General features: G+C 38.3%; 1 protein-coding gene across 1 annotated transcript; it reads right to left on the reverse strand.

The window, feature by feature from the left end:
- Positions 1-1,347: 1,347 nt before the first annotated feature.
- On the reverse strand, positions 1,348-27,074 carry VAPA (VAMP associated protein A). Its single transcript, XM_021527773.4, has 6 exons — positions 26,983-27,074; positions 10,338-10,490; positions 7,661-7,764; positions 5,571-5,651; positions 3,096-3,272; positions 1,348-2,148 (listed from the first exon to the last, which is right to left on the reverse strand). Exons 1-6 carry the CDS (start codon positions 27,056-27,058, stop codon positions 1,990-1,992), a joined length of 750 nt encoding a protein of 249 aa, XP_021383448.1. The 5' UTR covers positions 27,059-27,074; the 3' UTR covers positions 1,348-1,989.
- Between the last annotated feature and the right edge of the window lie 490 nt (positions 27,075-27,564).

A 27,564-nucleotide genomic window follows, 5' to 3' on the forward strand; every position in this document is an offset into this window, starting at 1 on the left:
TGCAAAATATTGCTTTCGTTATTTTCCACATAATCAGTTTGGAACAGGCTATGAAAGTTTGATGTGGAAATGTTCTGTTAGAGAAAAAAATCAGAAGAAATATACCATTCTGAACCAGCGGAACCAAAATAATCAAAACCGGAACATAGTTTTTTCCAGTCACTGGGATGGAAGGAGACTTGAATGCAGACACTGGAATAAGTAATTGAAAACATCAGTGCTTGCATGCTTAAGTGAAAAGATAAGCAGTATTTGCATTTTCTCCAGCATCTTCCTTGTACATGTGCAAGATTTTATAAAAAAAGTTTATCACAGAGAGCTATGACAGAACATGATGTAATTAAAAAAAAAAAAAAAAAGGCAGTAGAAATCAAAGGCAACCAAGACAACATACATCCTTCCCAGAACATTTTTCTCAGCTACATAACATGTGCATATACCAAGGTCTAACACACTTAGCTGCACCACATCAAGTCAAGCTGTCCAAGAGCATACACAATTTTGCTTACAGGAGTATACCTCTTTCACAAATTTTCAAGTTTACAAGTAATTCCCTGTATTGGATTATGCTTACTCAGTAGTACAGATAATATTTTGTTTCAATACTACTGTTTGTTTTTATGACATATTCAGAGATGAGGCAAGACGTAAGATTAAGTGCAGGGAAGCATTTCAGACCCCAAAAATGCATTTTTTAAAACTTAGCTATACATGGTTAAAACAGGTAGATCTGCCAAGAGTTGCATAAAATTATTTTTATTTCCCAAAGGTGATCAACTGAGCCAAAGGTGAGCAACTCAGCAAATATCAACTCTTCTGCATCATGGAATTCACTATGGGTGTCTGAATGAACTTGCATTTTTTAGTATCTGCTATGACAGAATTATAAACTGAGTAAGTTAATATATGTGAATTAAGTACCCTTAAGAAATCAAAGAAAAATGTTGACTCCTGGACTACACCCAGAAGATCCAAAGATGTAACAGAAGGTTGATTATTACACTCCTGCACAATCCAAGCAAATTGTTAATATATTGAAAACATTCATGTCTGGCATTTGCACCTGCTGAATATCCATATTATTCTGTCCCAAAACAAGTTTGATAACCATCCTCTTTGTAGCAGAAAGCAGCCAGAAAACAGTTCATTAAAAAAAAAAAAAATGGAATGGAAACCTTTCTTTTTTTTCTTTTCCAAGCTTCAATTACAACAGTCAAAGCCAGAGACTTAAGCAAATAAACTTCAAAATAGCCATTTGTTACAAGTAGCAAATTACCATGAACAATGAACGTGTTAAGAATCCCCTCTAAAAGCACGACACACACAAACAGGCTACCCAGCAGAAAAATCTGTTAACAATTTTATTTCTTTTGTCATGTTAAATATTATGGGACAGGACTGTTAAGGATGAAGAACTCTCAACAATGCCTCACAAGGAATAAGAAAGAAATTCTGCCATGATATTAGCAAAGTAAGGTAAGGAGAAAATTTACACAGTAAGAGGCACCATTTCCCCCAGAATACCTCTTGTCATATTCCTGAATGAGTGGGATTAGCAATCTAATAAATCATTTGTCAAGAGGTAACAGCAACAGATAAAATTTTAAAGGATTATTAAAATAACATTTACAAGACTCTGAACAATTTTTGAATTCTTATTAAAACCACAGAAAGAAAGAACAATTCTTTATTTATGAATTTTCATAAAGGACTGACTGTGCAACTGATACCTGCTATTGATGACTGAATGTACAGTTTTGTCCAGCAGCTGAACAGTTTGTCTTTTCAGATTGTGTTTTCTAACCGTGCGAGATCATTAAAGGCAAAGCCTGTTATGATGCTGTACACAAGAACGGCCACTTGGGCCATACTACCCATGATGTGGTAGGTAAACAAACCTTTTTTCTGGCTAACAAAAAAAAACAAACAAACAAACAAAAAAAAAAAAAAGGAAGCTGCAGTTTTGCATGCTTCTCTCACTCATTCTTTCTACAAGATGAACTTCCCTAGAAAGAATCCAATGAAAATGGCTGCAATTACAACAAGAAGTGAAGGAAGAGAATTAGAGCCATTATCTCTGAGGGCCAAAGCTGCGGGTGATCCAGATTTATCCGAATGCGCTACCTTTCTGAGCCTCAAGCCTTCATCCTGAGGGGAAGAAAAAACACAAGTGGGAAAAAAACATAAATACATCACTAGAATAGTAAAAACTGAACTTAAAAGGTCATATTTACTGGTGAATATTTAAATGAAGTTTAAAAAAAACCCCTCAACACCTACAACATTACACCACATCAAAATCCAAAACATGAAGATAGAAAACTATATTTTAAATAAGGGCCATAATTTACTAGTCCCTCTGCTTAAAAATATACCAAAAAATCTGGCTAGGCCAAATGAAGCATTTTACTGTTACTCAATATGTGTCAAAATTAAATAGCAGTAATTCCTTATTGTTAAGGAGAAACATCTGCTTTGTTTAGTGTCCATGTCATCAGAATAACAGGTGTGGAGATATCATATGATTTCATAGTTCTTCAAAAGGCTACCATGGCCAATGAAATTGCCAGAACTGTTACAAAAGCAAACATATAGAAAAGACACAAAGACATGTATTGACTCCTTAACTGTCACTGAAATGACACTTTTATATAAAGATACAATAAAGTAGTGTTTGCTTACCTCCTCTGGCCAAACATTGCTCTTGTTCACTAGCTGTTTGTAATACAAAATGTTACTGCTCTAGATCTCACTCATTATTAATGAAAAATAAAGCATTTTTACAAAGCTACTAATTCAGTAGCTTCAGCTTAGACTTAAAGTAACTAAGATCAGTACAAACAGGACCATTTCATTTAAGAAGAAAATTATGCAGTTTCAATGTCTCATCCATGACAATCATAAAGTCTCAATCACTGACAAGTTCAAAATATACATTATATACAAGATGGTAAAGTCATGTTATGAATCAATCTCAACATTCTAACAGCTTTATCTACTTGCTGGAGTATACATCTTTTCACCTAATTACAAACCAAACCTTTCAATCAAGAAGGGTGAAGCCACTTAAGTATGAACACGGACGTAGAACTTACTCTCAGGTGCCGATTTTCATCTGTCAGCTTCATAATCTCTGCCTGAAGTCTTTTGCACTCCTCCACCAGCTTCCTTGTTTCAGTATCATTAAGTGAAACACTATGTGGTTTTGGCATCGGTCCATCCTGCTTAGATGTGTTCAGGACTGGGGCAGCTTTGCTTGCATCTATATCATTCTACAAACATCAAGAATAATTTGAGAACTTACTTACATAGATAAAAATCATCCACAGCTTAAAAATGAAACAATGAAGCTACTAATATAGTTCAATGAGGTTTATATTTAGAGTAAGCTGAACAGACACACTGACAGTTCAATTCTGATTAGCTCAAGTATTAAAAAAGCAAAAGATTGCACTGTTTACCTGGTACTACACTCTACTGAGACACAAGTTAATGCTTTCGCTGTTTAACGCAGACCCAGGAGGCATCCAAAAGAGGACATAAAATACACCAAAGAGCATTTGAACTCAGGGGGAGCAGGGGGGGGGAATAAAAGCAAGAAAGTAATCTTGCAAGAGTAAGAAACAAAACAAAGTAAAATCAGAACAGGTCATGTCACAAACTCCTATGAAGTATGCATGACACAAATGTTTTGCTTATAATACCTTTCAGTGAAGGAAAATAAAGTCCTGCACAAATATGAAAATTAAGTCTGACAGCATCTGAAATACACATTACTATTTGAAGAGTCACAAAAAGCTGTGAAAAAAAAAATTAACAATCTAATTCCCACAGCTCTGCTCAAAATCACACAATCATAGAATAGTCTGGGTGGGAAGGAACCTCAAAGAAGATATAGTTCCAACCCTTCCCCTTGCCACTACAGGCAGGGACAATTTTCACCAGATCAAATTGCTCAAAGCTTGATCCAACACAGCCTTGAACACCTTCAGGGATGGGATAGCCACAATTTATCTGAGTAAGAGAAGAATTTCCTCCAAACATCTAATCCAAATCTTTCCTCTTTTAGTTGAAAATCATTCCCCCTTGTGCTATCAGTATCCGCCTGTTTTAAAAGTTGTTGCAATGAGGGGTCCATGGAGCCTTCTCCAGGCTGAACAACCCCAGTTCTCTCTGCCTGTCTTTATAGGAGAGGTGCTCCAGCCCCCTGAGCATCTTCACGGCCTTCCTCTGGATTCATTCCAGAGGAGCTTCTTATGTTGGGGAACCCAGAGCTAGACTCAGGGCTTCAGATGGGGTCTCACAAGGACAGAGTAGGGGGAGGGAGAATCTCTTCCCTTGACCTGTTTGCCACATTTCTTGTGGTCCAGTCCCAGATGCAATTGGCTTTCTGGGCTGTGAGCACACACTGTAGATTCATGTCCAGCTTTTCAACTGTGAGAACCCCCAAGACCTGGCAAGCCTGACTGGCAGTGGAGACTGAGGCAAAGAAGTCAGTGAATACCTCAGCCTTCTCCATATTTGTCGTCACCAGATCTCCTTTCTTGTTTATCAGGGGTGTTCACTTTCCTTGTCCTTTCTTTTCTAATACACTCCATATTTATAAAGTCCCTTCTTGTTACCCTTCACATCCCTTGCCACACCCCATTTCATCTGAGCCTCAGTTTTCTGATCCCACTCATACACATACCCAAACCACACCCCTGTACTTCCTAAATCACATGTCCCAGCACAGCCACTGGCTGTGCACTGCCTTCTCACTCCTCAATGCAAGGAGCAGATTCTTACTCAACCATGCCATTTTCCATCCTGCCTTCCTTGCTTTCTTACACATGGGAATGGAGAACTCTTGCACTCTAAGAAAAATGGCCTTAAAGATTTGGCCCTAGAAGGACCTAAAGCCCCTTAGGAGTGGCTGTAAAGAGCTGACTTGTTAATTAAAGAGTAAGCTCCTCTGTCCCTAGGGAGTTTCTTAGGAGGAAGTACAAAAGGAGGTAGTTTTGTATAATACATTACATTTCTCTCACTACATTACACACTTTATAAAATTAAAGCTAGAAAGTAGAGAACTAAATGCCTTAATAATAAATGCTCAATCTTTCAGTTTTTACTGTTTAACACACACTTAGGAAGCTTACACCTTCATCTCATAAATTATCCTTTACCGAAAAGAAAAACAATAAACGAACCCCAAAAAACAGACCACAAAGCAATCCCTACATTCTCCTCCCCCAAGATTAAACTGAGATTGCATCTGAAAACTATAAAGTATAGAAATAACAAAAACACAGTTTTTTGGCACTGCTCTCCATTGCTGGAGTTTTTTAAGATGTGGTTGAAAGAGTGCTCCCTTTCGACAAGATCTTGGACCAGATGTTATTTCAAGGTCCCTTTAAACTTGGGCTGTTCCATGATTCTGTGAATCCTTAATAAGATATATAGTGAACACCCCTCCTGTCTAATTCAGTACAAATTCCACTGATTCATTAAATCAAGTAAGTTAAAAAAAAACTTGACATTTCTGTGAGACTTACCAGTCAGTGTATGACAGTTTCTTATTCCTTACTTACCAGTTTATCATTTTCGTTGGGCATTTCGAACACACATCTCAATTTGGAGTCCATTAACTCATCAGGCTTCGCTTCTTTCCACTAATAAAACAATTAATACAGTTATTTAACATGCTGGACTTATGCAAACATCTCAACAGTTCATGAGCTTGCTCTTAGCACTGACCTCCTATACAGCTGAATACCATGCTTACCCTCCCTGCAATTTTCAGACTTGCTCATGAACAATGCTTTTTGTTCACACTCACTGCTGTGAAGTAACAAAAGCTAGAGATGGTTATTCAAGTCTGGAAACGAAAAAGAGTAAACTGAATGCAAGGATGGATCCATTAGAGGTTTGTATGAAACAGGGAGGAGAAATTGTGGTGGTTTCTTAACACACAACGAGAAACAAGTAGCATCTCAGTCAGTTTGAGAAGAAAGTTCTAGCCCTATTATGCCTCAGTAAATGTACTTCTTGTATCCCATCTTGGAAGCACTGATTTTAAACAAAAGATTGAAAGACACCTTTTAGTGACTACATGTGTTCTAGAGTAAATATCTTTAATTCTTCAAATTTTAGACTTTTACCCACTTTCTCCTTTTATTGCATATCATGTGACAATTTGGGCTGGGAGAATTTTTCAAAGCTGTTTATAAAAAACATTTACATTTTAATGGTTCTTAGTATAATTAAATAACTCAACTATGCCGGAATCTCTCTACTCAACTGACAATTAACTTTCAAAGCATGCACTTCATGTAGTTGCCTTAAATTCTTAGGCTTAGAGAAAGGTCTGAAGTCTGCAGCATTTTTCTAAGAGGTCCTCCTGTTACCTCATAGGTAACATAGGTGTTACAGATTGAAATATCTAGTTTTTGATAACATGCTTCCTATTTTTTCCCAGTAGTATTAGTTATATAGTAACTTTTAACTACAATTTGCAATTTTCTGCAAGATCTGTTTCTCAATACTGTATACCTGAACTCACTAAGAAAGCAGTTATTTGAAAGGTATTTCTGAAGATGGTTTTTATATCCTCAACAAACAGACATGCTTAATTTACCAAACATAACCATGAACTACTAGAGCATATGAAGAAAAACAAACCAGTTCAAAAAGGCAGACAGATGTTAACATTCATGCCTCCAAAGCTTCACAAAATCTAGAAGGTTTTCCACTGCTTCCAGTGAAGAGTGATGCCACAGTACTCTTTCCCTTCATATAAGGGACAGAGCCCAAAAGGTCTCTTGGATTTCAGCAATTTATAAAATCTCATTTTTATCCTTTGCTTCCCCTCTCCTTCTCTGACTTGAGTGAACATCAAATGTGAACCCAGGCATTACTTAAAATAGCTCATAGAGTTAGAAGCATGTGCAATGTGGACCTCCACCTTAGGACATACTTATGTGAGTCCACATAAACTCTAAAAGACACATTCTGACAACTGAGGGCTTCATTCCCATTGCTGCCAGCCAGTAAAATCAGAAACAGGCACCTTACTTCTGAACTAACAAGCACAAACCTACATATCTTCTTTTTGGATCTTCCATCAGACCAACCCAGCCTAAGAAACAAAGCTACAACATGTTCTATTAAAACAGAAAATAAATCTATCATTTGTGCTGTGTTTACCCAGCACTTGGTAGCTTGCAGGGAGACACATCTTAGTCTTGTAAATGTTTTAATTCATTATAATCCCATTCAACATTTCACTTAAACACTTTTCGTACCAAATGAACCCGTTTACATACAGCTTCAGGCTTGTTATTTGAGTCTACTCTTGATTCCTTCAAATTCAATCTGTTTATCCCTTTTAAATTAGCTGCATATAAAGGTATAATATGCCCATATTTTAACACTCAACTGACCTTACCTTAGACTCACTCCTATTTCCATTCAGTAACCTCTATGTTAATCACTAAAGGCAAATTCTTAGAATTGACCTTGTATTTCATATTAAAAAATCTGAATCACATTTCACATCACGCTTGTTCAGAGATAACCCAATTCTTCTTCAAAAAGGAAATGCAAAAATGTGAATCATTTAGTTAAGCCAAATTTTTTAAGAAAAAAAATACATCAGCCATTTTACTCCAATTTTACTTACCACTGCCTCCATATCTGTAATATTTGGTGGTGCATAGGTTGTTTGTACCATAAACTTGTGTTTACTCTTCTCATTTGGGTCATAGTCAAAAGGCTGCAGCATTACTGTTCCAAAGGAAAAAATAAAACTGTGATTCTTCAGCTAATCACTACAGCAAGCATGTACATACAGCAATCCCTTTAGATTTAGTCCTCATTGAACAGACATTGAAAGTTAAAACGCAAAGGCAGTGCATACACTGCAAAAAAAGGGACTGAGAGGTCATCATCTGGTATGGCTGACATGATTATTTCTATATTTACTATAGGAAAAGACATTTCATATACAAATGCAAACATCCTATAAAAGACACCAAAAAATTACATCTAAACATGTGTATCTGGGAGTAGACTTGCAACTTGATCTACCAGAGGATGAGGACTCGGTGAACTGAAGAGCTAAATTATTTTGCAGTCTACATACACCTGTCTTCCACAGAATGGGAATTTCAGTTCAGTATATCTTTATACAAAATTAAGAGAAACAGAGGCAGTTTCAGAAAAATATAAGAAAAAATACATGGAGTCCTCTAACAGTTATCTATTTGTACTGATTTTATAGCAATGAGAAATCTATGGCAGAGATACTGATAGAAAATGTAAAAGCAGAGGGAAAAATATTAAGAAGTAACACTAATAAGCTGTGAAGAAAGCGTAACATGGTATATTGTGAAAAAAACCCCAACAACAAGCAATTGCTGTTAACAAGTTAGCAGCAAACAATACATGACAGGATAATAAATAGTAAATTCAGGGTATCAATGTAGAGAAAAACAGCTCTTGCGGAATTTGTATTTTTGGAAAAAAAAATTAAAAAACATGGTTGAAGAAGGTTATTTAGTGATTCACAGTTGAAAAGTAAGAAATTATTAAAAAATGTCAGTGAGCTTCCTTAAAATGACTGTCAAATCACATTTCCAACAACGAATTTAAGAACTGGCTTGGCTCTGAATCAGTACAATGCATTAAACAGGCTCAAGACAGCTAACACTACCACAACATTCAGTTTTGAACATAAGAGCTTCAGCCCACAGTATCCTATAGTTATTTCTCTCTGCACAACAATATGAGAAATCTATTTTTAATTATATAAAAGATGACTCAGCACTGAAAAAATTCAGCTGAGAGACTGATGAGGTAAAGTGGGTCAGTAGAAAAATAATCTGTGCACTTATCTTAGCAAATGACCCCAAAAAAATTATACGCCTAAAAACAAAATTATGAAGCTGATACTGTGGGGAAGAGAACTTAGTTCTGAAAAGCACTGTGGAATCACTGTAACTAAACAATGGCACTTGAAAACATCTTGAGGTCACTGTAGCTGAATAACTGCATGAGAATCCAGTCATACAGAAATAGGCACATCAAAGAATTCCTGCCATGCCAACTGAAGACTCAAGCAGTGCGACATATTTCCCTTTATTGGAGATCCTGAAGACACAATACTGTTTACAGCTCCAGTACTGACTCACTTGAGAAACTAAAATATGTAATGCTTTAAAAAGATGATTTATAACTATGAAAACACATAGGATGTAATCCCTCAATTGATTCAATTCCCTGAAGAGAAATGCCAGCAAGATCTTGCTTGTGATATTGAACTATCCAACAGAAAAATCCCAGATACCAGGTCAAACACATAGCTAAGGCAAAATGGCTGTAAGTTGTAGCGGAAGATGGAAATAAAGAAGTTTTTGACTATTTGAATCTTAAATCAATTCTCAGTAAAATAATCTTTCATCCACAAGTCAGTGAATAAGTACCACAAGTCCAGATGCTGGACTGCCCATGGTAAGCAATAATGAAGTTTTAAAGGGCCGCATTCTACAGATCATATTAGATCAGTAAATTCCTACAAGGAAAGTTACTCTAAGGTTTTAATCAATCATAAACTTTTCTTGTGTTCTTCTTCCCATCATTTGAACATATCACCCAAAGATAGTTCTGCAGCTTCTTTTAAATTTCCCAAAGGGTGTAAGAATGAGGATCTGAAAAGCTCTGAGGACTGCTCCCTTATTTCATCCTTTTGCTTTGCTACAGAGGTCTCCAAGGGTTGCAAAACAATCCATTTTCTAGACCTAGGAGATCTGTATTGCCTGTGATATCTACAACCTGAATTCAGAGATTCTACCATAAAATGGTCAAAAGAATGACCTACAAAAATAATTTACCAAACCTGTAGACTAGTATCTAGCCTTCCCATTTCCTTGAGAAAAACAACTAGATACAATTGTACACTAATTTTTTTCTTAAATGCAATGAACTATGAAATGTTACACTTTAAGCACATCAGAGCAGCCAAGAAATGCTCTACTTCAGGATACAAACATGAATGCAGTAGTCTGAGGCAAAGGTACTGTTAATGTCACTGACCATTTTCAACTTGCTTTTCCTCCTTTTAGAGAGCCACCAATAAATGTGACAAAGGCAAGTATTTCTACATGGAGGATTTTTTTCATGTATCATTGCAGCTGTACATCAAGTTGCCATCACACTAATGAGGGGAATCCTTTTTATTTAAAAATAAAAAGGTTTTAAAAAGCTGACATACTTCAAACAGCCTTAAGGATGAAGCATTAGGGAACTGCATCAAAGGCCTTAAAAACATTTAATCTACAACTACGTGTATTTATTTTTACCTGAAACAATTACAGATGATCCTGGGTCAATAATTCCACTGTTTGGCCTCACACAGTATCGACGAGGTGCTGTGGTCTTCACTTTGAAGCATACTTTTCTATCTGATGGATTTCGTAGTTTAAGATTTGTAGTTACTACATCTGTAAAGGGACCTGAAAAAAAGGTTTGTCTTTTTAAAATATACATGCGTCTCTAGAGAAGAAATCTGTTTATACAGTACAAATAACTCTTAAAATACATCTTGCTGCTAACAAACTGCTAAAAGCAGGTTAAATTATACACCTGCTAGGCACATACCCTGTGTTACATGCAAGAGTGCTCTATCACTTTAGTTATAACATTATACATTACAGCAATCAAGAACGCTTAAATAATACAACAGACTCATGCTGCTGGCAACAAGTGGTTTATATATGTATATGCTATTCCTACCAAATCATTCTTAATATTTGAAATACCTAGAAGGTACTGGTCACATGCAAAAGTAAATTTTACTGAATTGTTCTTCAGGTATAGAAGTAACATACTCTTTGGAACTCTTTCAATTGTTTAGAGAAGAAAACAGAGACTAAAACATAGTCAGTGATCTTGAGATTTCAACTTCTGTTGGCTTCTGACCTCCTACAGAGTTAACAGAACAAGGTATTAATCTCCTCTTTCAAACTCAAAATAAGCAAGAGAGATGATACTCTGTTTATGCATGTACTATAAATGATCCAGAGAAAAGCAATAGTTGCTATTGTAGTTGAAGTTGCTATATTTATGTATTCAATGCAGTGTACTCTCTAAACTGTATTTATGTTAAACCTTCAGGACATGAATTCTTTCCAAGTCTGGACAAGAGGCATAATTCTAATATCAAGCAGCAAAAGCACATCTTCCAGCAGAGATCACCTTCATGCAATGCCACACAATTAACAGCACAAAAAATAAGGTTCACAGCATTCTGAGCAGTGTTTATCTCCCTTATGTTTGTGTCATCTGAAAGCAAAATTGCAAGAGCTCTAGAAAAATTGTGTTTCATATGAACATGAAATTTATTCAAGAATATTCCATGTGAACATTAAGAACCTTCTTTATAGTTCTTTAAAACTAAACATTAAATAACTACAAAATTTTTATCAGTATTGAAAACACAACAACTTTTCCATTAAAAAGCTACAATGAAAGCAAACTTCAGATTAAACTGGATGAAAAATATAAGTGATACAAACAAGTGGTAAGGTACAACAAAACCATTAATTGCATGAGACATAGGAGGTCAGTTCAGAAAAGACTGAACACCTTATTCCATAGAGGTGTCTGCACTTCTCTGAAGGAAAAAGCTCTGCCCACTATCAAACACGTTACTACACTAGAGGGCTCACTATTTGACTGATGCCTTTATTTCTATAACTCGTTCCAAGTACTTGATTTTGAGAGAGCATTAAACAGTCCTAACACAAAACACCAAGATACAAAGACTAAAAACAGAATCACTGAGAACCAGAACACTGACATGCAGATGAAGATATATGTGAGCTACGTTTTACATTCAGTGAGGTTCTTTTGACAAAATAGGAACTGGTATTATTTGTCTGAAACTTCACTTCTGATCTGACTTTATATGGTGGATGAAGTAAGTGATCCTCTCAATCCAGGCAAATTTGACACAGCCCCCAAGATTTACAAAATTACTTTTATGTTTCTTGCCACTTATCTTTTTGATGGTTCTTGCATGATCCAGTTGTCTTTAACTACAGAGGGAGATCCAAAAAAACTCTCTCATCCATACCACAAACTGAACTAAAACCAGGCACCTGAATACTCTTCTCATTCTAAGACTGGTGATACACTCATAACACACCAAACATGTATTTTTTTCAAGCTACACATACATTTTTGAGGAAGTTATTCTGGGAGTTTTACTAACAACCACCTAAGCTATTAGTCATCTAATAACCACAGCTTTTGCAGTGCCCAGAGGCAAACAGCACCTTGAATTTGGCTTTCAAACTTGAGGGTTACTTTTTTTTAATTGCAACTCTAGGCAATCTGAGGAGGTCTGCTTCTCAATCTTCTCAATAACTTTTACTAAGGACATTCTGCACAAAGGAAAAAAAATGACACTGTTCAGAGGCTCATTTTGAAAAGCACAGCCATCAAGAAAAGGAGCTATACTATTCAAAGCCAGCTTGTTTCAAGACAAAGCAACAGTGAATTTATAAACTGATTCTTAAACTAAAATAAAAGATGTTCTGTTTCTTTTGAGACCTGAAAGGTCTCCTCATGCCTGCCTTTTTAAAGTGTGCAATAATGAGATAGGATTCAATATATTCTTCAAATTACTCTGCTATTAACTGTCAGTTTCAACACCTCAGATAATGAAAAGGAATCTGCTTTTCTTTCCCAGGTATTGAATGCAGTGACCTCCTTTGCATTTCCTGCATACTTCACAAAAAAAAAAGCTTGTAGCTCGGGGACATTTTTAAGAATCAGACATTTCTTTCAGAGGTGAGTGAAATCTTTTTCAAGGTCTAGAGGATGCTTGTGACAGCTTTACCTTTCACCTGCTTTCTAAAAGCTTTAAAGAAAATAGCTGTATAAAGCCTCTCAAGTCTTGCAACCATCAGATTTAATAAACAGGTGGTAACAAATTGGTGCACAAAAGGAAGAGATGACTGAATTTCACTGTTCCTGCAGAACCCAGTTGTTTGGTAGTTTAGTGGCAAACTAACAGCATGGATCTGAGTATGGACAGATAGGAACAGACAGAAGGAGAGTAAATCAGGAAAAAAATCTAGTACTTTTCAGAGGAGTCACATGATCTAAAGCATTCTTCAAAAGCTTCAAAAAAGAACCTGCAACACCTGAAGAAGATTCTAGAGTTCACTATTACGCAAACATAAGCACCACTACCTTTACAGGAGTGGGGAAATGAGGTACAAACTGGCATAATAGCGTAAGTGCAAAAGCCTAAACTACGACAGTTCTTGAGGAAAAATGTGGGGCACAGGCAGAAGAACCAGGAAGGAGAAATGTTTGGATCATACTACACAGACTGCATACAAACAAGGAAAAGAACTGGCAAAGATGGATACAAACACGCTGCTCATGCACCAAAATGGACAAATGCACAGCGACTTCATATCAGTGAATATTCAGCTACACCAAGGCAGCATTATAATCTCAAAAATAGCATCTCACTGGCTGCTTGCATGACACTCAGGTCCGAGCAGATTTTTATTTAAGCATTTAAATCTCACACAGGCTTATGTCTAACTGTACACACAGAAGCTGTGGTAATTCAACTAATAAAATCCTCAGGCTATACACCAATGTAACATGATGTCTAATGACAAGAGGTCACTAATTTATAAACCTGTAATCTCAATCCAATAACCTCTGGAAGTCAAGAGTTACTTCAGAGGGGACAGTGAGTTCAACAGCTCTCTTAGTAGTGTAAATTCAAGACACCAATTACAGCATCTTCCTGGAATAAAGGTTGTGAAAGTGCCAGTTTGTTCCAACTCATTTTGAATGGAGCAGTGACAATTCATTGCTCAAGTTTTCCTGTCACTTTGACTTACAAAGGCCTTAGAAAAGAAAGACAGACACCTGCCTAATCACGCTCAGAAATACCAGACATATCCGAAAACCTTATGTGTTCAGTTTCTATTTCAGCTATCAATGTTGTGTGCAGTCACCACACAACATTGATGCTGGGGTTGCCTCTGGCAACTACACAGCTTGGACTAGAGCAACTAGTGGGCAGGAAGAAATGCCACAAATTCTGCAGAGCCAGTTTCTACTGCTGAAACAGTGCCAAGTTTCCCAGCTTGCCACAAGCTTGCCAGTTATGCTGCAGTAAAACCAAAATATACTTATTACTGGATAGGGAGGAACTGTACAGAGATTTTTTTCATCAGTGGTGTCATTGTCATTTCAGATTCAGGTCTCCATCACTGCCCCAGCTTCAAAACACATTTTTCTACCATCTGAGATAGTCAAACATCAGGGAAAAAATGAGCACATCTTCCTAGTGCAGGAAGGAAAAGCTTAGATAAACTTCCACAGGCTTGGTACCCCTGGGAAAGGTGAGAGAAGGGGGCAGGTTTGGTCAACAAGAAGCTCCATTCAAAATTAGTAAGGCTGTCATAATGTACACAAAAAGCCTGTCTTAAAATACCACCTCTACATAAAATTGCATAAGAAGAAATTATAATTTTATTAAATTACACAATCTTTGATAATTAGAAGGCAGATCACTTGTAGAGTTGTACAAAAATGTGCATGCATTATTTAACAAAATCAACAGCATTTTATGAAACAGCTTAAGTGTTAAGCATATCACCCGCTTCAATTTAAGACAATGAACTGCAGCTGCTACAAAAGCCAATATCTAAGTCGACTCTGCCAGAAAACATTCTAGTTCATGCATCGAATTAAAGTTTATTTAAGCTGTAAATAGACACAGCAAAGTGATACATTTAGCCACATCTAAAAACAATAAGAGTAAGTACACATTAAAAAAGTACACAGACTACCAAAAGGAATCCAAACTGCTTAAAATGTGTTATAGTATTAACTTAAAAAATATGGGGATTATATGCTTTAGTGGAATGCTGTTTTTCAAAAGCTGCTGCATCACCTTTGAATTTCCAAGAGCACTTGAAACATACAGTAGACTTCAACGAACCTTAACTAAAACAAACTCAGGGTAGTTTTCTTTGGGTGCACAATACAGTTGGGTTGGGTAGACAAAGTAAACTCATTTACTGCATTTGACAGTTTGAGCCCTAATAAATGAGAAATGGGCTCTAGTCAGCAGAATAGAAACTAATAGCAATATTGTAAACCAAACAAGACAGATTTTGAGACCAAGTAAACTGACTTTTCACATAGACCTGAGAGCAACTTATTCTGCTAGAATCAAAAGAACAAAAGTAAAGGAAGAGTAAGTTAAATTAAGAAAGCTCTGTGTAATCTATATTTGTATGATGTTACATGGAATTGTTAAATTAGGCCAATTCCTGTCATTTGAATGGCTGTGGCTGGAAGGGACCTCCAGAAGACATCTGGCCCAAATTCCCTGCTCAAGCAGGGATACTGAGAGCCAGCCGCCCAGCACTATGGCCAGAAAGTTTCTGAACATGTGCAAGGATAGAGACTCTACAGCCTCCCCGGACAACCCATGCCACTACTTGGTCACCCTCAGAGTAAAAATGTGTTTTCTCACAGGAGGGAAGCTCCTGTGTTCCAAGGTGTGCCCAATGCCTCTGGTCTGCTCATGGGCACTCATCTCCATCCTCAGCACACTTTCCCTTCAGGTATTTTATACATCAGTAAGATTCTCCCAAGCCTTCATCTCCAGCCTGGAGTAGCCACAGCTCCCTCAGCCTTTCCTCACAAGAGAGATGCTCTTGTTCATCATCTTCTCTGGACTCTCTCCATGGTGTCAATGTCTCTCCTGTACTGGAGAGCCCAGAGCTGCACCCAGCACTCCAGCTGTGGCCTCACCAGTGCTCAGCAGAGGGGGAGGAACACCTCCCTCAACCTGCTGGCAACATTCCTCCTAATGCAGCCTGGGACATCACTGGCCTTCTTTGCAGCAAGGGCACTTTGCTGGCTCATGATCAACTTGGTGGCCACCGGGATGCCCAGGGCCATTCTGCAAAGCTGCTTTCCCAGCTGCACTACTGCTTGGATGGTTGTTCCTCCCCAGCTGCAGGACTTTGCACTTTTTGTTGAACTTCACAAGGTTCCTGTCAGCTTGTCTGTCCACCTGCCAGGTCTCTCAGCACCCACCTGTGCATTCCACCAGAGTCCTTAGACTTAACTTACTATGTCTAACTTACATAAGTATTCCTTGACAAGATCATCTTCCACCAGAGGTACTGAAAGAAAGACATCTAAAAATGAGAAATACTTGTGTTCTGTAGAAAGTCAAAGCTACCTTGACTATTAGATAAGAAAATCAATCTTAAAATATACACAAAGCACTTTATTGCTCAAAATTGAATTTATTCTTCTTTCTGAAAAAAGCATCACTGACACAAAAGAAAATGAGTGGAATTTGTTTATTTCCATAAATCCATTTTAGGAAATTAATATTCAGACCTCTATGAAAAAATCTGAAGAGAATATATAGCATGCATTGCCACCGAACATAAATAACTCCTTCCTCTTGAAATACCAGAACCATGACCATTCAAATACCTTCTCCAACTGAAAGAAATATCCCAACTCTAACAAATCACCTACATTAAAATTATTCATGGTCTGTGAAGCATAATAACTTAGGTTTCGTGGATTAATACTTAAACATGAATATGAATGATCAGAAATAATCAGTGGATGAAAGTGAGAGATTAATTATACCTACAAATAACCATGGCTCTCAGGAAGATATTCATATATTAGAACAGCATTACAGAATCTTTCACTTCTTATTCTACCCTGGCACTTGAGAAACAGTTATGTTTTATCATCAACCTGCATGTAAATATAAAATGCAAAAGAGGCTTTATAAGAAAGCTGACACACGTCAATGTCCACAATTCCTGAGGGCTGATTCTAGGCTACCACTGTTTACAAGGGGTAACACCAGATTTTATCTGAGCTCCCCACAATGACATGCTGTCAGCATTCATGCTGCTGATGCGTCTATCATAGATTTTTCTTTCTAAAAAATGCTGAGACAATGCCCATTTTTTAATCCTAAAATAGCTCATCTTCCTCTGTCAAAGGGGCAGAGCTTGCATATGGCTACACAGCTTATTAGAGGTGCTTGTGCAGATGCTGGCACACACAATTTACTGGGGGCTGGTGTAAGAGAAATGGGAGCAGAAACCTTTTGCCTGCCATTCTGACAGAGAAAAGACAAAAATACAATATAGTGACATTTCAACACAGACAAAACATTTCCTTACATGTTTTTTCTGGATCAAAACTTTTTATTCACTCCAGCTTGTGACTGAAATGTTGTTAGTAGCCAAGAAACCACAGTAAAAGTGCAATAAGCATCTACCTCAAGGGTAAAGTACAACCACAGATCATTACCAGGAATTCTGATCAAGAGAGCATTATTTTTTTTATATATTAGCTAAAATACAGACTAAATGTAGACTGCCCTGTATTTAATGTTAAATATGGGCAATGGTTTCTTTAGCCTTAACAACAACAACAAAACACCAGTAGTTTTAAGATGGTATAACATGGAATAACTTCATCCAAAGAAATTACTGCTGGTATTTAGCTTAACCTTTAAAATCTAGCAGTCTAGGCCCAAGTCAGTCATATATGTCTATTCTTGATATTTTTCCTATTGCAAGAGTGCCATTACTAAAGGACAATCTGGTTACTAAAATCAAAGGGATGCCTGTACCTTAAACTAAACCTCCATAATATCTTGAATTTCTTACTCGCAATTTAGCTTTACTTGATTATATTGTATTCTTGCCAGAGACATATTAAAAGTATCCTAAAATTGGTAGCTCTTAATTCTACTGGGATAATGTCTTCAGGATCTAACCATAAAGTATTATTCATACCAAAGCACTGCTGAAATAACAAGAACAGTAGAAATATTTCAATGGTGCTTAACTTGAACATTTAAACCATCAAATTATCCCCCCAAAATCCTGAAGCAACTAATATATACACACATTCTTTCAGTACAGATTTAGTTCAGTAAGGGTTAAACTCTTCCTGCTGGAGCAACTATTCTCTTTGCTTGCAAAAGGCAGGATAACTAATGAGTTTAATATTTTTTCAGAGTTTCTTAGACTTCCAAAATACTAGCATATTTGATCAACAGAACTAAATAAACAAGTAACTTTTCCCTTTCCTTTTCCCTTTTAAATTTGCTTTGTATTTAACCTGCTACAGCTTACCAGTGGTTTTGGTGATGCTGAAAAACCCAGATGTGCTGCTTAACATATTAAAATATCCAGCAGCTTAAAATCCATATGCATAGTCATGTTAGAAATCTCCCATTGGATGCACCTAACTGCAACATACAAGATACTCTTCAAACACTATAGCAGTAATCAGAACACTTGTAATCATATCAGATGACAGCTGTAGTGGCACATAGAAAATCAGTCTTCCCACAGAAGACCTGTTCAAAAGCTCTTGCCTTTCCCAATGTGCTCCAAGAACTGGGTATCAGAGGCCAGACACAAACCTTTAAGAGACCACCAGAGATCTTGCAATTTTCACTTGGTTTCCTTGCAAGCAGTATCCCAACAGTGTTAACAAAGTTACTTTAAAAAGCAATCAAATTCACAAGTCTCCCAGCATGGACAATAGTCCAGAAAAATCTTAAAAAAAAAGCACAAAAAAAACCCCAAAAAAACCCAAAAACCACAAACAGTTTTAGCTGTTGGATTGCTACATGGTATCCAACTTCATCTCCTAACACAGAGCCTGGTCAAAACAGACTTGTGTATCAGACATTAAATCTCCTATAGACAGGTCTAGCTGATACTGGACCGACTCTCAAACACACCAAAAGATCACTGCAGTTTCAGGGTGACTTTTCAGTCTCTGGAAGCACAGGCCACAGGTCTCCATTTCCCAAGCCACTGAAAGCCAAGTACAATCATTTCCTACAGTCACTTGGGTAAACAAACACCTCCTTCAACGAGAAATTGCATTTAGTCAGTCTTGTCGATCAGGCAGGACCACAAACTCCACTTCCTCATCAACTTCACATCCCAGTACTGAGCTGAGCTAATGCAGCCGCACTTCTCAGGACCAGTCAGGTCACTGCTACAGAGCAGCTGGAGTTCCAACCTGAGCTATAACATGGACTGTGCCTGGTGGATGGCTAGTGGACATTCAAATTAAAAAGCCAAACAGTTTTTACTTTCAATGGGTCTACTATGTTTACTGGCCTTATTAGCACCATAGCGTTAAACATGATAAAATGTTAAATTAACATTATATCCCTATGGATTGGAAATACTAGGTTTATTTCACATATGGAGCAGTTAGTCCCACGTATATAATTTTTAAATTCATGGATATCCCTTTTTACAAAGGAAAAAAATTAAACATATCTCAGTCAAACTATTCTAATGTCTTGGAATGTAACACAACACACCTGCTCCAGCTCAAGTATATAATAGTGTACTGTTAGTGACCTACCAAACTATTAAGAACATTGTAAACTCACGACCTAGGAAAAGCTTTCTGAAGTCCACATGAAATTAATAATTTTGTAAAATGGTTTCTGATTAATTTAAAACTATTTTTGCCCACATAATTTTTATAAGGTTGGTTCAGACTGACATGATTCAGATTTAGCCAAGTTTCTAATGATCTAAATACATTCATAGCCACTTGAAGCAAATTCATTTTTCCACCAAGTCTATCCTTTAGACTAGATGGATTTTCTTTTCCCCAGTGCTTACCTTGCTGATGTATTTATAGATAGCAATCAGATCCCCTTTCAGTCTTCATTTTGCTAAGATTAACAAGCTAAAGCTATTCTACTTCTACTTCACTTGTGTTAATAAAGTTGTCTTTGCATCATTCCCATTTGGGTTCATTTATCTGACTAGGTGTTGCCAAGGATGCATTCAGATGAAGCTTCATCAAAGCCAAAAACCTTGACATTAATACTTCCCTCACTATAAAATTACAGTCAAAATTACAGTCCTGTATTTGCCCCATTTCATGACTTGTCACATTCACAATAAACCCATGATTAAGTACTAGTCGCTAGTTTTACTTCTTTTCCATCACTCTTAAGAAAATGTTTTATTATTAGCACACATCCAATTATTTTTTGCATTCATCACATCTCCTAACCTTCCATTACCAGTGAGCTGTGCCAGCATACTCCCACCCATACCAAGGTCATTAATGAAAAATGGATCAGACTTTCCTCAAAAATATATCAAAATGTATTGAAGACAAGGAGTTAGTGACAGTCAACATGGCTTTATCATGGTCAAATCAGGCCTGACTAATCTAGATGTCCACCGTAGAAGGTCACAACGGACAAGGGAAGAGCTACACATGCCACTACCTGGACATCTGTACAGCCTTTAATATGGTCCCCCCCAACATTCTTACCCTTAAATTAGAGATATGTGTTTGATGCATGAACTGTTAGATGGACAAGGAATTGCCTGGGTGGTTTGTCCAAAGAGTTACAGTCAATGCTGGAATGTTCAAGTGAAAACCAGCAACAAGTGGTATCCATGTCCCCCAGGGATGCATACTGGGACCAATATTACTCAGTGTCTTCATCAATGACACTGATGGTGGAAGTGACATCACCCTTGCCAAGTCTGCACCAAGTGACACCAGGTGAGCAATGCAGTGGCTTCACTGGAAGGAAGGGATGCCATTCACTGGGACCTTAACAGGAGTGAAAGGCGGCCTCATGGAATCTCATGAGGGTCAGCAAGGCCAAGTGCAAGGTCCTACACATGGGTCAGGGCAATCCCCAGTATCACAGGGAGAGAAGGTCAGACTGCCACATTCTACCTGGGACACTGCATTTTATTCCATGTTCCATCTACTTCAATGTCTTCATTCTTTCCTCTACGGCTTTGCTTATTACTGAGGCCAGACCAATTCAAGCACTGAAGTGTTAGAAAAAGATTTTAATCCAAGACCACATTTTGATAAACAAAGGGGAGAAAAGTTCTGACTCAACTATTTTTTAAATTTCATGCAAGCATTTTATTTTCTTCCTCTTCCATGTTTAATTAAAAACATGAAGTCCTACAGCAGGATAATATTCAGCAAACTATCTTAATTCACAAGACCTTGCTCATATAGGAATGAACTGAAAATATCTGTTTTCCTTTACATAACCATCTAATTCTAAAAACATTCAAATACTAAAATGAAATATGACATCTACGTTGCTAAATAATTTTAAATGCCAGGAAATAACCTTATACAATCCAAAACAACACTAAAAGGCAAGAGAAGCTAGAAGCCAAGACAACCACACCCCAAATAAAGTCTTACCACCTTAAGAAAAAAAAAGTTAGTAAAATTTTAACTTGTATTTATGCATTTTTATTTTCAAAAATACCACATCAGAAATTATCTTAGTAAAGTCATTTTGATGTTTTTTTTTTCTTTTTAAAGAAATTAACTTATACCCACTTATTAGGTTCACCTGACACCACAAGCCTTGTAAACTGACAACTTCCAAACTGGAAAGTGTAATAATTATCTAGTTAGTCAGGGTTGGTTTTTCCACTTTTAATACAGTAAGTTCTCTTCAGAAACCTTTTCTATTTGAATTCATGGCTTATAAGGGAAGCATGTAAAACCCTTTAGTGACCGACAGTCACAAGGATCTGGTTAACAAACATCTTCCAAGGATAAAGAAAGTAAAACGTTCATAAACCATGGCCAGGCCAAAACAGGAACCAATTATATTTCCACAATGGACAGTCAGTGCACTAAATATTCAGATCTATTTACTGATGCAATAAAACAGCTCCTCTCAATCCTCTCAAACTTTCTACTTTTCAACCTGGCCTTGAACAACAGTACACTGTTCATGCATAATACAGAAGGTCTTCATAATATTAATAAAAATGTCTCGTGGTGATCTAGAACACCTGTTTATGCTATCAACAAGCAGCATGAATAAGCACTTTATACTAATTACAATGCAAAGGTGAAGCTTTTATACCAATCATTGGTACACACTAGAAGGACAAGATGTGAGGTTTGGATAGTGTTTCACTGTTTAGTGAAGCAACAGCAATATTAAGCAAAAAAGAGCCCTAAGGTCTTTTGTCCTCAGGTAAAGGACAAAACTTCTCAATCTTTGCTACTGTATACCTCTGTCACCAAGGAAAATATTCCATTACTGAATCTTAAAACAAATTACAAACTAGTTCTGCCAAAATATAATCTTACACTATAACACACCTGACTTCACAGATCAATATAATTCCCTTTTTACGAGGCAGTTTTAAATGCAGTCTAGTACAGTGGTAGAGATGATTGTGTAACATAATACCACCTAATAAGCAACACCAGGTAAAAAACATTGTCTTTCTTTTTCTTCCTCAACACATTCCCACAAATCATCCTGTGCTTCAATTTTCATTAATACGTATAATATAAAGAAACTAAAATACTAACAAATACTACATTTGAGCTATGAAACAATGGATAGAAGTATACATATAGGAAGAGCAAACAATGTCAATACAAGAATCATTTTTGTATTTAAAAGAAAAAAGTCAGACTACATATTGGATACTGAGTCATTTTATTGCCATTATGCAATTCTCAGCCAGTAAAAATACTAACTTAAATGGAACCATTTCAAAGCATCAGAAAGTCACAACTATATTAGTAATCACTTACAACCAGTTTTCCCCCTCTACACTCCCACTCTTTAGTTTCAAAAATGCTCCTGAATGAAGATAGCAGAAAACTGACATCCCAATCACCTTTTTTTTCTAACCTGTCTTAGAAAATTGGGACATTACAAATTTACTGGTCCTTTGAAGAGAGTGAAAACAGGCATAAAATTTGACATAATCAAGACACACACAAGTAAGGCAGTGAGATCACATTTGAGGACTTCAAACTCTGCCTACACCAAAAGGCATCCTAGGCCAATTCTGGCAACAGACCTTGAGGGCAGGGGATGCATTTAACATTGCGCTATTTTTGCCTTTAAATTCCACCTTCTCGATTTGCAGCAACACATATCCCATGGCTTTCAGCATTACCAATAGCAATGTAATGATTACAAAATAATCTACAGCAATGCTTTTGTATTATTTAAAAGGTTGTTGAAATCTGCATTTCAAAATAAGCCACAATACTTGAGTGAAGTGCTCTCTACCTCCCATGAAAAGTCATTTGAACACACACCAGCTGATAGCTGATTTTATACACTGACAATTCCAGAGTATGATGCAGATCAACAATCAGAAATCAAATATTCTGTCACGCTGATCTCTCCTAGTAACTCAACACATCAAAAAGAAAATTCACTGCACACAGACACATTCCAAATTTTATTTTAGACTGCTAAGGGAAAAGAGTAGCTCATTATTTTGAGATGTTTACATAGGTAACATAACTGCACTTCACGCACTTGTAAGCAAGAACATCAATAAAAAAATATCAATTTAAAATATTCAGGCATTTTTATAATTTTGCATTGCTAGTCAGACACCACTAAATCACATGAAATTCAAATTCTGAACACTGTCTGCTAATCTTCCAAAGCTCATCAAATCGACTAGTGTTGATTTTCAATTAGGTGTTGCAGAAGCATGTCTTATGACTGATTTAAACATCTGGAGAAGGCTTTTAAACTTTTTTTTAAAAAAAACTACCATAATCCAAGACCAATTTAAATCCATGTTACTTAAAATTGCAAAACTGGCTTCTTTGGGTTAAGGAAGAATGAGTTTCCATAAAAGTGCTACAAATTTTTGAACTCAAAACTTCAAATGTTGCTATTAAACTACAAAACTGCTCACAGAGGAAAAAAAATTTAAAAACGTATTTATTCACAGGGCACCAACTCCAGATTCCAATAATCTTCACTGAACTAGAGCTACCAACAATGATTACATGTATGAGTCACATGAAGAAGACACCAGTAAGAGGATGTTCCATCTTCCGAATGGGTTGCTTTTAAGTGTCTTGTGTTTCAATTCTTCCTATCCAGTCCTAAGTAAACTCCAACAACTTCTGATTTGGGAAGCTAAACAAAACACATTAGAATACAAAAGAAAGCCAATCTGCAGGAGCAATATGGCTGAAGAACCTGGGTACAAGAGCAGAATTTTGCCATGAGGCAAATTCTCAGTGCTCCATGCTCTGAACCTGCTATTATGTAGTTTATTAACTGCCTCTTGGTTTCATCACTTTTAAGTACACTTTTTCCCTTTGTCACATTTGCACAACACTATGAGAAGTACTTATTTGTTTTGTGAGTTTTCTTAAGATATTCTTGGTTGTTTCAGAATCCAAAGAAACTCACCTACCAAAGGGGGACAGAGAGAATTAACCATGACCCGAACACTATTAATGACTGAAATTTCTAGGACTACAAGCACTATCAAAACAGGATTGCCATCGTGGACACCAAGGGAACTATGTAATATGTTAGCTACCACAGGACATGTTCTTAGAACTCCCCTTGAATTGTGCTGAATAAAATTCAAGGATAAATGTATTACAGACCTTATGTTTGCTGACAGGATAAATTAGGTTAGATTAATAAAAAAAGCAGTTTCATCAGGTCATGATGAATTTAAAACCTTGTTAACAACTCGTTAAGATAAGTACTACATATCTTTTAATAAAACAGTTGTTTGTAAAGGGGCACACTATCACATTTCACTGTTACCCTAAAGGTCAGCAAATCCATTTTAACTCCCTGAGGCAAGAAAACCAACAAAATTATTTGTTCAATTCAAATGTTTAGATGTAAACTGGATCTCTGTTACATATGCATCAACGATACTAGTAATAATAAAATGGATGACTGTACCAATAAAATAACTTTGAACAGCACTGAAAAAATGTAGCGCTTTATTCTTTTAACAAAGTTTTGTGCTTTTCTTACACTATGCTATATTTATTCTGAGTCATACATTCTCTTTCTTACTAACCAATTACTTTTTAAAAGGTGACACTCAGAATTCACTGCTGTCAATATTGTATTCTTCAACACAGTACTTTAGAACTGCATTTGTTTGTGGCACACAAACCTTTTTAAACACCTCTAAGTAATAAACAGGTAGAAAATATTTCTTGAGAGTGCACTCAATGCTCTCTCAATTCATAGCACTTTCTATAGTATATTACTACAACAGTACAGTAACAGAGTACTGCAGTCTCATTATGCTTCATATTTTGTTTTTGCTTAGTCTGCTCTACAGAAATTTTCCTAATATATGCATTAGCCTGAAACTAAAGTTTATGCCTAAAGAATACACATTTCATGCTCTAAGTACATAAACACACAGCACAATAAAGATCACTGACAACAGCTTCACACAGATAGAATTTCTAATCTAGTATTTATTCTATCAACACACTCTTTCATATCACATCAATATTGTGTAGTTCCAGCTTAAAACACATCTCACCATTTGCAGGCTACAAATCGGACACAGTATCTTTTTTTAATTGAAAAAAAAAAAAAATTAAAATAATGCATTTTCCCCCAACCTGTTCTTGCATCAACCTGTTCTGACCACAGCATTTTAATTTAGGCAGCATTTTAATACCCAAAAACCAAAGTGAAAAATCACAAGTTCCTGCAACGGTTTTGACTCTGTGTAATTTTTAAAAAGTGCAATTTAAAAAAAAAAAATTAAACTGAAGCTATCGAGAAATTAATACACATAATTAGACAGATGTTGGGTTTTAATTGATCTGACGCATCAATAAAACAAGTATAGTTTGCTAATTTATCTAAATGCTAGGCCAGAGCAAAGCTATTTTGGGGGAATACAGTGTTCTTTTTAATACAAACATTCATTTGTTCTAGCTGTCCGTAGAAGATTTTTACAGCATCATAAATTCCACTCTGTCCTCTAAAAGCAATGAAAAATGAGCATACTAAAAGTGGAAAACAGAAGAATGCACAGGATTAGGCATGTACATGTGCTGACACCAACCACAACAATTTACAATGTTATTTCACATAATATTAACTACTTTTTTTTTTTAATAAAAAACCTAATACTGATGATTCCAAATCTGAAAGGTTCTGAGATTTTTCTCAATGCCCCTTACAGATATAAGATATCATCACAAAAACTACATGTTCTGACACACTTTTCTTTATGCCCCTGCCTTTCAACGATCACTCACTTCTGACAGAGCCTTTCCTTTCACAACTACCTAATTCATGAGGAGAGAAAACCACAGACACACACGACACCAGCGCTAGCTGGGACCTATTTTGACAGCAGCACGTCAGCAGTCACAGCCATGCGGCCGGCACGCAACACACATAAAACTTCCGAAAGGCACGCATTCCATTTCCCTCACTCCCAGGAAAGAGGCGAGCTCCCGAGTTACGTTCCGATAGCCTGCCTGAGACGCGACAGCTTTGGGGAAGGGGCGGGGAGCCCTTTGCCGGGCTGGGACGCAGCGGGGCGAGGGCGCGGGTGCCGGGCACTGACGGTGCAAAGCCGCACCGGCTCCGCGCGGACACCGGGGCCCCAGCACGCCCGAGAGAAAAAGCGGGGCAAGGCCAGACGTTAGGGCAGCCTCGTGAAGCCTGGAACCCCGAAAGGCTTCCACCGCCCGCGCCAGGGCCTCTCCTGCCCGCTGCTGCCAGAGGGACCGGAGAGCAAACCGCGTCCCCGGGCGCCGCTGCTCGGGGCCGGGCCCGCGAGCGCAGCGGCGCCACGGCGGGGCGGGCGGGGCGGGGCGGGCAGGGCAGGGGCGGCCGATCCCACCCGGCACCGCGGAGCCCGCGGGAGCCCAAGATGGCGGCGGCCGATCCCGCTCGCCGGCTCGGCGGCGCCCCCCATCCCCCGGCGGGCGGGCAGCGCCCGGCAGCGCGGCCCGCCCGCGGCAGGCAGCGGGAACGCGGCGCCCGGAGGCGGCCCGGCGCCCAGGCGGAACGGGACACCCCGCCGCCGCCGCCCCTCTCCCCTCCGCCGCGCCGGCTTCCCCCCTCCTCACCTTTGAATTTGAGGTCGGTGGGCGGATCGAGCACTAGGATCTGCTCGTGCTTCGCCAGAGCCCCAGCGGCCGCCATCTCGCTCGCTCGCTCCGGCGGGAGGAGGGGCGGAGGAGGCGGAGGAGGAGGCGGAGGAGGGGCGGAGGGGGCCGGCGGTGCCGCCGCTCCCTCACGGCGGGCGGGCGGTGCCTCGGCGCGGCTCTGCGGGCTCTGCCGGCGGGACGCGGGCCGAGGGCGGGCACTGCCGCTGCTGCTGCGCGCCCCCGAGCGCGGCCCCGCGCCCTCCCAGCCCCGGCAGCACCGCCCCCTGCGCGGGCACGACGGCGGCGGCGCGCCCCCCCCGGCCTTCCTTGTGCGCATGCGCCCGGGTGCCGCGGGGTCGTCCCACACACACGGACAGCGGGACACAGAGGGACGTGGAAACACAGGGGCGAACGCACACACCCACGCGCAATTCCCTTCCACTCTGGCGGGTAGAGCGAGTCAGAATCCCAGAATCAGTTGGGTTGGAGATCATGGGGTCCAACCTGTGACAGGACAGCACCCTGTAAGGCAGAGCACAGCACTCAGTGCCACGTCCAGTC

This window comes from Lonchura striata, chromosome 2 (genome assembly GCF_050655825.1).
Source record: "Lonchura striata isolate lonStrDom1 chromosome 2, ASM5065582v1, whole genome shotgun sequence".
In the NCBI taxonomy this organism is placed as follows: domain Eukaryota; kingdom Metazoa; phylum Chordata; class Aves; order Passeriformes; family Estrildidae; genus Lonchura; species Lonchura striata.